Genomic DNA, 12,581 nt, shown 5'->3' with positions numbered 1-12,581 from the left:
TTACGATTCTCCGCATTTGCGGAGAATCTCGCCTGTGATATTGATATGGTTGCTCTATAGCACCATCTAGTGACTAGAGTAGTAACATTACATTAATCCTTTATGTTCCTTACAATATCCATCCGTTGTGACACTGGACCTGTTTCCATTTATGTGCATTAGATCCCTTGTTAGGCAGTGTATGAGTGACAGTAATTAGTTACAGACCATCCAGCTCATGTATTTCATTGGAGATGGGAACAAAGAAGAGAGAGTGAAAATGCAGAGGACAAAATATCAATTTTCAAAGGCAGCAGCATAGCATGAAAAATGATTGGACCTGCAGGTTTTTCCATCCATCTCTTCTCAGTAACATGTGGAATTTAAGCAGATCATGGACATTCACAAAGTAATGTCGAATCTAAGGCAAGTCTATCTTCTTTGCACTATAAAATAGTTCACATTATAGGGTTTTCATTTGGATTTTATTTAAATAACTTTTTGGTCTTAACTATTTTAATTTGGAGATTAGATCAAATGTGGGTAGACATTTTAAAATATAATTCTGAAAATTGGAGTTCAGAGGCAGTAATGAGCCTTAGAAAGAGGGAACATTATAAAAGTTAAAGAAAATGCAGCTCATATTTTCACTCACCTTTCAATCAAAATCAAATTTAAGATCGGCAAAGTGAGATCAATTTTGTTTACTGATAAACTTAGGAAAACAATAAACAAAAAAAGTCCATTCTGCTCGCCTAGCTCATTTCTTCCACATCCCTTGCACAGTTCACTCTATCGTAAGCTTCATTCATTCCTCAAGAAAGATTCTGCAAGTTTCTCACTGCTCAAAAATAAATAAGGCAAAACTCTGGCAAAATGGTCTAATTTATTATGTCCTAAATTATACTTCTTGGCCTTTGTGGTTTTAATAGTTCCATGATCATCAGAGCTCAGAAACCACACATACAGTAAACCAAACAGACAATTGGCAAAAGTAATTACTCAAAAAGAGTAAAGAAGTTGAGTGGGACAGAGGTATTAGGTGACAGCAATAGCTCTTAAAAATGTCAAGTTGCTGTCCAAACAAATATATTTTAGTGCAGAATTAACGCTATTTTTCACTTTTGCTTTTCAGAGTTTATAGGTTTTGGCATTATGTAGAAAGTGTTTTCTCTTATCGCTGTGGGATTTCATAGACACAAGTGTGTGTGTATATAGCACCACATAATTTGTCCAGCCATTAGTTCAGTTTGATGAGCAGTGGAATCTGCTTTTGATTCTGAAATCTTTCTATTTTACAGGAGGCCGAACTGTCCAGTTGCCTCGGACTAAGCAGTCAGATGGAGGAAAATACACGTGTTTAGCCATGAATCAAGCAGGAGAAGCTGAAAAACAGATTTACCTCACTGTTTATGGTTTGTATATATCTTTACAGTCACAATTAGGAGCATTGGAACTGAAGAGATTACAGACTATACAGCAATAATATATTGAGTTTTCATAAAAGAGCGTGTGAGAACTGCGCAGGAATCAGTATTGTCCATGTGAATTAACGATTGAGGGTAAAATGGAATAAGCAAGGTATAACCCGTCTTAGTAATGATGTGGAGATGCCGGTGTTGGGCTGGAGTGAGCACAGTAAGAAGTCTTACAACACCAGGTTAAAGTCCAACAGGTTTGTTTCAAACATGAGCTTTCGGTGCACTGCTCCTTCCTCAGGTGAATGGAGAGGTATGTTCCAGAAACATTTATACGGACAAAGTCAGAGATGCCAGACAATGCTTGGAATGCGAGCATTAGCGGGTAATCAAATCATTACAGATCCAGAGATAGGGGGTAATCCCAGGTTAAAGAGGTGTGAATTGTCTCAAGCCAGGACAGTTGGTAGGATTTTGCAAATCCAGGCCAGATGGTGGGGGGTGAATGTAATGCGACATGAATCCAAGATCCCTGTTGAGGCCGCACTCATGCGTGCGGGACTTAGCTATAAGTTTTTGCTCGGCAATTCTGCGTTGTCCCGTGTCCTGAAGACCGCCTTGGATAACGCTTACCCGGAGATCAGAGGCCGAGTGCCCTTGACTGCTGAAGTGTTCCCCGACTGGAAGAGAACATTCCTGCCTGGTGATTGTCACCCGATGCCCGTTCATTCGTTGTCGCAGTGTCTGCATGGTCTCGCCAATGTACCACGCTTCGGGACATCCTTTCCTGCAGCATATGAGGTAGACTACATTGGTCGAGTCGCACGAGTATGTGCCGCGTACCTGGTGGGTGGTGTTTCCACATGTAATGGTGGTATCCATGTCGATAATCTGGCATGTCTTGCAGAGATTGCCCTGGCAGGGTTGTGGTGTCGTGGTCGCTGTTCTGAAGGCTGGGTAATTTGCTGCAAACAATGGTTTGTTTGAGGTTGCGCGGTTGTTTGAAGGCAAGTAGTGGGGGTGTGGGGATGACCTTGGCAAGATGTTCATCTTCATTGATGATGTGTTGAAGGCTGCGAAGAAGATGTCGTAGTTTCTCCGCCTCAGGAAAGTACTGGACGACGAAGGGTACTCTGTCAGTTGAGTCCCGTGTTTCTCTTCTGAGGAGGTCGGTGCGGTTTTTTACTGTGGCGTGTTGGAACTGTCGATCGATGAGTCGAGTGCCATATCCCGTTCGTACAAGGGCATCTTTCAGCATCTGTAGGTGTCTGCTACGCTCCTCCTCATCTGAGCATATCCTGAATATACGGAGGGCTTGTCCATAGGGGATGGCTTCTTTTATGTGTTTAGGGTGGAAGCTGGAGAAGTGGAGCATCGTGAGGTTATCTGTGGGCTTGCGATAAAGCGAAGTGCTGAGGTGACCGTCCTTGATGGAGATGAGTGCGTCCAAGAATGCAACAGAATTTGGAGAATAGTCCATGGTGAGTCTGATGGTGGGATGGAACTTATTGATCTCTTCATGTAGTCGTTTCAGTGATTCTTCGCTGTGGGTCCAAAGGAAAAAAATGTCATCGATGTATCTGGTGTATAACGTCGGTTGAAGGTCCTGTGCGGTGAGGAAGTCTTGTTCAAACTTGTGCATGAAGATGTTGGCATATTGAGGTGCGCATTTGGTCCCCATGGCTGTTCCGTGTGCCTGGATGAAGAATTTGCTGTCGAAGGTGAAGACGTTGTGATCTAGAATGAAGCGGATGAGTTGCAGAATTGTGTCTGGAGATTGGCAGTTGTCAGTGTTGAGGACTGAGGCTGTTGCAGCAATGCCGTCGTCATGGGTGATGCTGGTGTAGAGTGCCGAGACATCCATTGTGACGAGCAATGTTCGCAGCCTTCAACACATTATCAAAGAAGATGAACATCTTGCCAAGGTCATCCCCACACCCCCACTACTTGCCTTCAAACAATCGCGCAACCTCAAATAAACCATTGTTTGCAGCAAATTACCCAGCCTTCAGAACAGCGACCACAACACCACATAACCCTGCCAGGGCAATCTCTGCAAGACATGCCAGATCATCGACATGGATACCACCATTACACGTGGAAACGCCACCCACCAGGTACGCGGCACATACTCATGCGACTCGACCAATGTAGTCTACCTCATATGCTGCAGGAAAGGATGTCCCGAAGCGTGGTACATTGGCGAGACCATGCAGACGCTGCGACAACGAATGAACGGGCATCGTGTGACAATCACCAGGCAGGAATGTTCCCTTCCAGTCGGGGAACACTTCAGCAGTCAAGGGCACTCGGCCTCTGATCTCCGGGTAAACGTTATCCAAGGCGGTCTTCAGGACACTCGACAACGCAGAATTGCCGAGCAAAAACTTATAGCTCGGTTCCGCACACGAGTGCGGCCTCAACCGGGACCTGGGATTCATGTCGCATTACATTCACCCCCCACCATCTGGCCTGGACTTGCAAAATCCTACCAACTGTCCTGTCTTGAGACAATTCACACCTCTTTAACCTGGGATTACCCCTATCTCTGGATCTGTAAAGATTTAATTACCCGCTAATGCTCGCATTCCAAGCATTGTCTGGCATCTCTGACTTTGTCTATATAAATGTTTCTGGAACATACCTCTCCATTCACCTGAGGAAGGACCAGTGCTCCAAAAGCTCGTGTTTGAAACAAACCTGTTGGGCTTTAACCTGGTGTTGTAAGACTTCTTACTCGTTTTAGTAAGGGAGAGTTGAACTCCGGATTTGGGATTATTGTTTCAGTGAAACTTTTTCAGGGCAGATTTATGAACTGCTTAATTCTTTTAGTTATCTGGTATCCCAAGGCTCTGATCCAATTTAAAAAGAAACTTGTAAAAAATGAGTCTGAAAGGAATCTCAAATAGCACAAAAACTTGTGGCAGTGCTGTCACTTGCCTTACTTAACACATTGTTGGATTTGAGTATTGTGTTTCACGTGTGACGCCTCGCAGGAAGGAAGAAAGGAAACTAAGGTCAAAAATGGGATTGGGACCCGAATTATGAATAAAGGAGAAATAGTCACATGATAAAAACATACTGTTTCAATCTAGAAGTGAAATTGTTAGAATTCAGCATTAGAAACAATGGAGAACAGTTTCATAAACTGTCCAGAATCTGCAGGCTTAGCTCCAACTCTCACCCAGAGGCCCCTACCAATTATGATTCTAACACTGTACCAGGAGATCTTTGGCTTCCAATGGTCGTGCAGATAAAAAGTTTGTGTATAAATATAGTTGGAGCAAGATACTTAAGCTCTTTTGGATTGATTCAGTCTTTATCATTTTTGAAATGTTGATATTTCTAGCCTTCTGTTGTATTTTTCCACTTTGCTGTAGTTATAATTCTTGTAGAAAAATTAGGTGGATAGTTTTACTCTGAAAGATAAACTCGCACCCTAATGTTTTCTACCTTCCAATCCCTAATCCAAAATCTCACCGTAAAATGCTATTTGTTATTTAGCAAATTTACCAGAAAAGTTGCAGGGTTGGGATGGAGGGGGAGGTAGCTACAAGGTCAAATTGGAAAGACTGGGGTCGTTTTCCTTAAGTAAGGGAGATTGGGGGGGGAAATTCGATAGAGATGTACAATATTATGAAAGGCTTAGATAAGGGAGATGAGGAAAAACTCTTCCCATTAGCTGATGGTACAAGATGAGGGAACACAGATTTTGGGCAAGAGGTGCAAGGGAAATGCGAGGAAGATTTTTTTTTACAGGGAATCATAATGACTTGGAATTCACTGCTCAAAAGGGTGGTGGAAGCAGAAACAATCAAATGATTTTAAATGGACTAACTTGAAGGGATTAAGCTTGCAGGGCAACAGGGATCAAACAAGAGTGGCGATGACTGGATTGTTCCATGGAGAGCGGTATGGACTTGATCAACCGACTAGCCTCCCCCTGTGTTGTAAATAATTCTGACTCTGAATAATAGTGATCGCTTTGCACCAAATTTGAATTTGTCAACTAAATTCAAAATTGCAAAACCTAGTTGTGAATTTATCACCTATAAGATCATGGCTGCAATTCTCGAGCCATTTGGATTCATCTTCCCATCAGCGGGGGTTTCTTCAGTGGGAAATCCCATTGACAAGCGACGGAAGCAGAGAACCCCTCCACTAGAAAATGGCGTGCCGCTGAGAAACACGCACCTGGGGGGACAGAGAATCCCGCCCTGCATTTCCTTTAAATCCTGCCACCTTTAATCTTGCTGAACTCCTACTTACAGGATTTAAGACACCACTTTATTATCATTTAATCATCAATCTTAATTTATCTTATTTTTTTAACCGTTCTTTTCAACCTTACATCCTGCTGTGGTCTAAAATCCTCAATTGAGATAGTTGTTGAACGAGAGCTATTTAACTGTGATGAAGTATGGTTAGTGGCTTCTGAACCAGTAATCAGAAATTCTGAGATATAAGAACCAGTTTCAAATGTCCAGTCATCTGCAGTAGTGATGAAGACCGAAGCCTAAATGATGAATGTTATCTCACCAATAAATTCTATGAATTTGGTTGGAAGATGTTTTCCGTTGCTTGTCAATCATGTAAAAAAAGTTGCCATTTTTGCCCAGATTTTTAGTTTGAGAAATGTGATAAATACCGATGATATCTGATTTAGATGAATAACTGCACGCATTTAGAATAGATTAGTTGATTCGTTGTGACTTGGTATTATGAATGGGAATTTGGATGAGTTCAGATTCATATTTTTCTGTCCAGATGGAGAAAAGGAGAATTGAAACTGTTGGCAAAGACATTGAACAATTGGATGTCAGCAGCTTTTAAACTGGTTGTTGATTTTCATATTTTGGGGCCACACAAGCACTATAATGACAAATCTCAACAAGCCATTTTGGATCGTGGAAAGAGAAGCTTATGGTTTTAATATCTGCCTTTAATTGAATATAGACCTTCTGGTAACGAAGCAAAGTTAGAGCTCCTTGTATAAACTGTCGACAATCTGCATGTGGCTGGCTCAAGTCCAGCTCTCATCAGGAAGTCAATGCCAAACAAAATAAATACTTACAGATTGTTGACTCATGATTTAGATGAAAATGCACATTCAAAATAAGAAAAATTGAATATATACTGGAGGTGATTCTAGTTAGAAATGGCAATCGCAAGAGCCACATTTCAGGAAACAATATACCTATAACTTAATAGTTTTGATGTTTGTATCTGCACTATAAACATTAAACCTGATTTATTGTAAAAAGCAGTATGGCAAGCAATCTGTTAATAATGATCACTTATTGTCACAAGTAGGCTTCAATGAAGTTACTGTGAAAAGCCCCTAGTTGCCACATTCCGGCGCCTGTTCGGGGACCCATGCTGCCAGCATTGTTCTGCGTTGTTCTACATTACAAGCCAGCTGTTTAGACCACTGTGCTAAACCAGCCCCTAACCAACATAACCAACACTATTCTCCCAAATGAGTAAAGGAAATAATTACAGCACAGTAGCATGGTGGTTAGCATAAATGCTTCGCAGCTCCAGGGTCCCAGGTTCGATTCCCGGCTGGGTCACTGTCTGTGCGGAGTCTGCACGTCCTCCCCGTGTGTGCGTGGGTTTCCTCCGGGTGCTCCGGTTTCCTCCCACAGTCCAAAGATGTGCGGGTTAGGTGGATTGGCCATGCTAAATTGCCCGTAATGTCCTAAAAAAAAGTAAGGTTAAGGGGGGCGTTGTTGGGTTACGGGTATAGGGTGGATACGTGGGTTTGAGTAGGGTGATCATAGCTCGGCACAACATCGAGGGCCGAAGGGCCTGTTCTGTGCTGTACTGTTCTATGTTCTATGTTCTAATATTCCTGTAGATTTCTTTGTGTTTTAAATAACCCCTTTGCCCTTGCCCTACTTACATATGGTACTAAAATATGCCATTCAATTTATCAGTATTTTGATATAACTGTACCTGTAAGTTATTTTCAAGATGGAGAACTGGCATGTTTAATCAGAATGCAGCAACAACCCCAGTTTTTGGTTCCCTGCGAAGCCATGCAGTTAGGCAAAATATCAATTATTTCTTGGAATAGTTCAAAGCATTCTGCTCTGGAATGAACATTCTTAGTATCAAAGCCAACAATTTCTGTGTCTAACTTTTCAAGCCAATCTTCCCCCCCCCCTTCCTTTTCCCTACACACCAACCCTAAGTATAGCAGCAAATGGGGAAAATGGAGGGCAGGTGACAATTTTTGAAATTCTTGTTTCATTATTTTGTAATATACTCACAATCAATAAATCAAAATTCTCCACAAACTTATTATTTCCCCTTAAACTAAAACCAAAATTCCTTCCCTCCTTTTATCTGCTCCCATGGTCTTGAGGTTCAATTTAAAGGTCTCGTTGCACCTGACTCGGTGATGCGACAAAGCTGTTAAATCTCGCGAGAGGCCTCTCCTGAGATTTGAGATGTTGGGAAAGCGTCGCGAGATCTCACAAAATGTCACAATCAGGATCACACCCTCACTGGCCGAGATCTAGATTAACATATCTTTGTGAGCCATTAGTCTCGTTTAAATATGTTTACACTGGATTCTCCCGAGGCCTGAGAACTAATGGCTGGGTTCTGGGCAGGATGTTACCCTGGCACCTGGGTCCCTTGGCACTGCCAGCCTGGCATATTGGCACTGCCACACTGGCACCTTTAAATTGAACCCCAAGACCATGGGAGCAGATAAAAGGAGGGAAGGAACCAGGATGCCCAGGTGGCACTGGCAGGGACACTGCCAGGCTGGCAGTGCAAATGTGCCAGGTTGCCCGTGCCAGGGATTGGAATGGGGGTGCCCTACCCTTAAGAGTTGGGGTGAGGGTGGTCTCGAGGACTCGCTAAGAGGTAGGTTGGCGCAGGGTCTCGAAGACCACGGCGGAAGAGCAGAGGGTGGAGGTCGAAAGATCGGAGTGGCATTTAAAAATAGCGCCCCGATCCGCGAGTCATCTTCCTGCACTGGCAGCTGAGCTTGTCAGTGCAGGAAATGAGGTAAGTGTGGTCCCAGCAGGGTGTTCCCGACCAAAAAGAAATGGTAGAGCCTCGTTAGATAGTGGGGTCATTCTCGGCACTGCAGACACCAAGAAACACACTGCTATACGTGCCCAAAATGGGACACCGTTTTGGTGTGTTCTTTCCACGTTATTGCAGCCTGGATCTCTAACGAGACAAATTCCAACTACTTTCTTGCATTCTTCATCTACGCACATGCCCAGCAATACCTCTTTCAATCCATCTCTTTCTGTACCTACTGGAATTTGGACTGTATCCTCTATGCTCCTTATACAACGAGAGTCGTGATGTAAAGTCATGTGTTTCTCGATGCTGCGAGCGCCGGGAAACACATGACTAAACACACTCGCTATGGGACTTTGTTCTCAATTAGTTGAATCGCACCTCTAATCTCTCCTAATATTTCCTTAATTTTTCCTTACTCCTCTGTGAGGTACTTTGGGACTATTTTTCTGTTGATGGTTCCAAAATTACATTGTACTTGCTGCTATATTTCCTTTCAAAAGCTAAAGCTTGAAATCATCTAATTACCAGTTTTTACTTCTTTCTTATTGTTTCCAAAATATGTGGTCCTGAGGGGATTTGACAGGGTGGATTTGGAAAGGATATTTCATCTAGTGAAAGAATCTAGAACTAGGGGCCACTGTTTAAAAATAAGGGGTAGCCCATTTCAGACAGATAAGAATAATTTTTTTCCTTTGAGGTTTGAGAATTTGGAATTATCTTCCTCAAAAGGCAGTTTAGTCAAAGTCTTTGAATTTTTTTAAGGATAGATTATTGATGAGCAAGGGGGTGAAAGGTCATTGGGGGTAGGCAGGAATGTGAAGCTGAGGTTAAAATTAGACCAGCCATGATGCTATTGAATGGCGGAGCAAGCTCGAGGGTCCGAGTGGCTTATTCCTGTTCCTAATTCATTTGTTCGTATGCTCCACTATGATTCTCAATAGAAAAGTAAAGTATGTTGCTATTGCCATGGCACTCTGGGAAGTCTGTTTAAATGGCTTACTTCCAACATGTAATAGGTCACTAGAAGCTGCGATGTGATTCAATGCCAACCTGGAATTACTTACATGTATTCTCTTTTTCATTTTGAGTTGAGGTGCAATGTGGTTAGTGTCACATTTACATATTTCAATGCTTTACCTTTTGTACAGTTCCACCAACTATTAAGGACCGTGCAGGGGATTCCCCTCACACAATTAGTATCCGCTATGGAAACACAGCAATTTTGGAATGTGAATCAAATGCAGTTCCACCACCTGTCATCACCTGGTTTAAGAATGGGCGGTCGGTCAAAGAATCCAACAACATTCGTACTCTGGCCAATGGGCAAATGCTGGAGATCACAGGTGCAGAGGTAAGATTTTCCAAAGCAAAGTGTGTGGTACAATAGCCCAACAGACTTATAGGGCTTACAGTCTAAACGGGTGACACAACCGTATGTAAATCATATGTTAGGCACTTTGGCCGGAAACTCTGGATACATAGCACTCATTATTTTATCATTCTGGGTACCCTATTCCCTCAAAAATATCTCCTGCAGAATTTGCACAGATTTGGTATGGTTGTGCTAGATGTTACCTAAACTCAGCAAGGGAGAGTTTGTCAGACATCTCCACTTCATTCATGGTAGGGTAAGGACAGCATTGCCAGTGGCTGTGAAGGTTGCAGTGGTGATGAACTTCTGTTGTCTGACTAATTCCAGGCTAGAACAGGTGAAATTCCAACATTTCTTAATCCAATATTGCATGAGGGAGGTCATTGAGACGGGGGGGAGGGGGGGGGGGGGGCGCAATGCTGCAACATAACATGTGATAAATCAGATCTTTGGGGTGCTTAAGCTGTTGGGACTGTCTGAAGGAGCCCGGTTGCAATTAACAAGTGTATGTGTCAAGATTCAGCATGTTGTGCTGCAGCTGCACAACAGTACCACCGGGGGGAACAGCCCTTGTCATCAAATGTACGTCAACTAGCTGAGGTGGACCTTGAGGAAGTAGGCAAACTATGCATCAACTTTATGTCTGGGTTCTCCTTGGAGGCCTGACTTCGGCTTGCACCACCTTGGCATGGACAGGAGCCTGGGCTGCAGTGGCAGTGATGGAGGACAAGTGGTATCATCCTGAAATGGAACAACACTCTTCTGGGTTGGTTCCTGAGCAATCCTAGCAACGGATTAGAGAACAGATTGCTGGACTGCTATAACACCATGCAAGCCTCTGATTGGACGATCTGGAAGCAGCACAAATCTCAAATGATATTGATCAGTATGGCCTGCTACCTAACAGGTACAGTTAGAAACACTGGTGTCCAAAACCTCGCTGCTAGCCGTGTGACTCTGAATGCCGGTAAACTGACCTTTGATGACTTCATTCAGAGCTGCCTTACTACACAGGCATTGCCCAGCTTCTGTTTGTGCTGCAACATAAACGGTGGGCGGCACGGTAGCACAATGGTTAGCACTGCTACCAGGGACCCGGGTTCGATTCCGGCCTTGGGTCACTGTCTGTGTGGAGTTTGCACTTTCTCCCTGTGTCTGCATCGGTTTCCTCCGGGTGCTCCGACAGTCCAAAGATGTGCAGGCCAGGTGGGTTGGCCATACTAAATAATAATAATCTTTATTAGTGTCACAAGTATTAATAGAATCCCTACAGAGCAATGAAGTTACTGTGAAAATCCCCTAGTCACCACACTCCAGTGCCTGTTCGGGTACACTGAGGGACAATTCAGGATGTCCAATTTACCTAACAAGCACGACTTTCGGGACTTGTGGGAGGAAACCGGAGCACCCGGAGGAAACCCACACAGACAATGGGAGAATGTGCAGACTCCGCACAGACAGTTACCCAAACCGGGAATCGAACCCGAGTCACTGGCACTGTGAAGCAACAGTGCTAACCACTGTGCTACTGTGTCGCTTGCCCCTTGGTGACCAAAAAAGATGTTTAGGTTAAGGGGTAATTGGAATAGGGCGGGGGACTGAGCTTGGAGTGCTCTTTCAGAGGGTTAGTGCAGACTCGGGCTGAATGGCCTCCTTCGGCACTGAAGGGATTCTATGATTCAAACGGAAGCTGACATATTAGCCATTTAATGCTGCATCATGATGGGCCTGCTTGTGCTCTCAGAGTTAACCATCACTTTCACTCTGGAGAGAATGTTTTCCAAGGTCTACATGAAGCCTTGTACAAGGTTGGTGCCAGACTCATTCTGGGCTTAGAATAGAATAGAACAGTACAGCACAGAACAGGCCCTTCGGCCCTCAATGTTGTGCCGAGCCATGATCACCCTACTCAAACCCACGTATCCACCCTATACCCGTAACCCAACAACCCCCCCCTTAACCTTACTTTTTTTTTTATTAGGACACTACGGGCAATTTAGCATGGCCAATCCACCTAACCCGCACATCTTTGGACTGTGGGAGGAAACCGGAGCACCCGGAGGAAACCCACGCACACAGGGGGAGGATGTGCAGACTCCACACAGACAGTGACCCAGCCGGGAATCGAACCTGGGACCCTGGAGCTGTGAAGCATTTATGCTAACCACCATGCTACCCTGCTGCCCCTGGTTTAGCTCACAGGGCTAAATCGCTGGCTTTTAAAGCAGACCAAGCAGGCCAGCAGCACGGTTCGATTCCCGTACCAGCCTCCCTGGACAGGCGCCGGAATGTGGCGACTAGGGGCTTTTCACAGTAACTTCATTGAAACCTACTCGTGACAATAAGCGATTTTCATTTTTCATTTCATTCAGGCTCCATTACATTGCACACAGGCTTTTTGGCAGGTCTACCAATGCACTAAGCCTGGCTTCCCAAATTTGGTGGTTCTGCAGTGGCTTTCCTGGGATTCAGCAGCAGGCCATACTGATCAATATCATTTGAGATTTGTGCTGCATCCAGATCGTCCAATCAGAGGTTGGCTTCTCCAGAATTGTCCACCGCCATTCATGACTGGATGTGGCAGGACTGCAGAGCTTAGATCTGATTTGTTGGTTGTTGGATCACATGCTTCTGCCATTTGGTGTGGAAGTACTCCTGTATTGTAGCTTCACCAGGTTGACACCTTATTTTTCAGTCTGCCTGGTGCTGCTCTTGACATGCCCTCCTGAACTCTTCATTGAACCAGGGTTGATTCCCCGCTG

The 12,581-nt window shown here is 44.1% G+C and overlaps 1 protein-coding gene across 2 annotated transcripts in view; it reads left to right on the top strand.

Annotated features, from left to right (window-relative positions):
• Positions 1-12,581, top strand: part of hmcn1 (hemicentin 1) — a 677,622-nt gene that overhangs the window by 493,656 nt on the left and 171,385 nt on the right. For both annotated transcript variants that reach the window (XM_038794621.1, XM_038794624.1), the window contains exons 59-60: positions 1,281-1,394; positions 9,596-9,798. In XM_038794621.1, the coding sequence (XP_038650549.1) occupies positions 1,281-1,394; positions 9,596-9,798 (317 nt within the window). The remainder of the gene's footprint in view (positions 1-1,280; positions 1,395-9,595; positions 9,799-12,581) is intronic.

This window comes from Scyliorhinus canicula, chromosome 4 (genome assembly GCF_902713615.1).
Source record: "Scyliorhinus canicula chromosome 4, sScyCan1.1, whole genome shotgun sequence".
Classification (NCBI taxonomy): Eukaryota; Metazoa; Chordata; class Chondrichthyes; order Carcharhiniformes; family Scyliorhinidae; genus Scyliorhinus; species Scyliorhinus canicula.
This window is presented reverse-complemented; position numbering and strand designations above follow the sequence as displayed.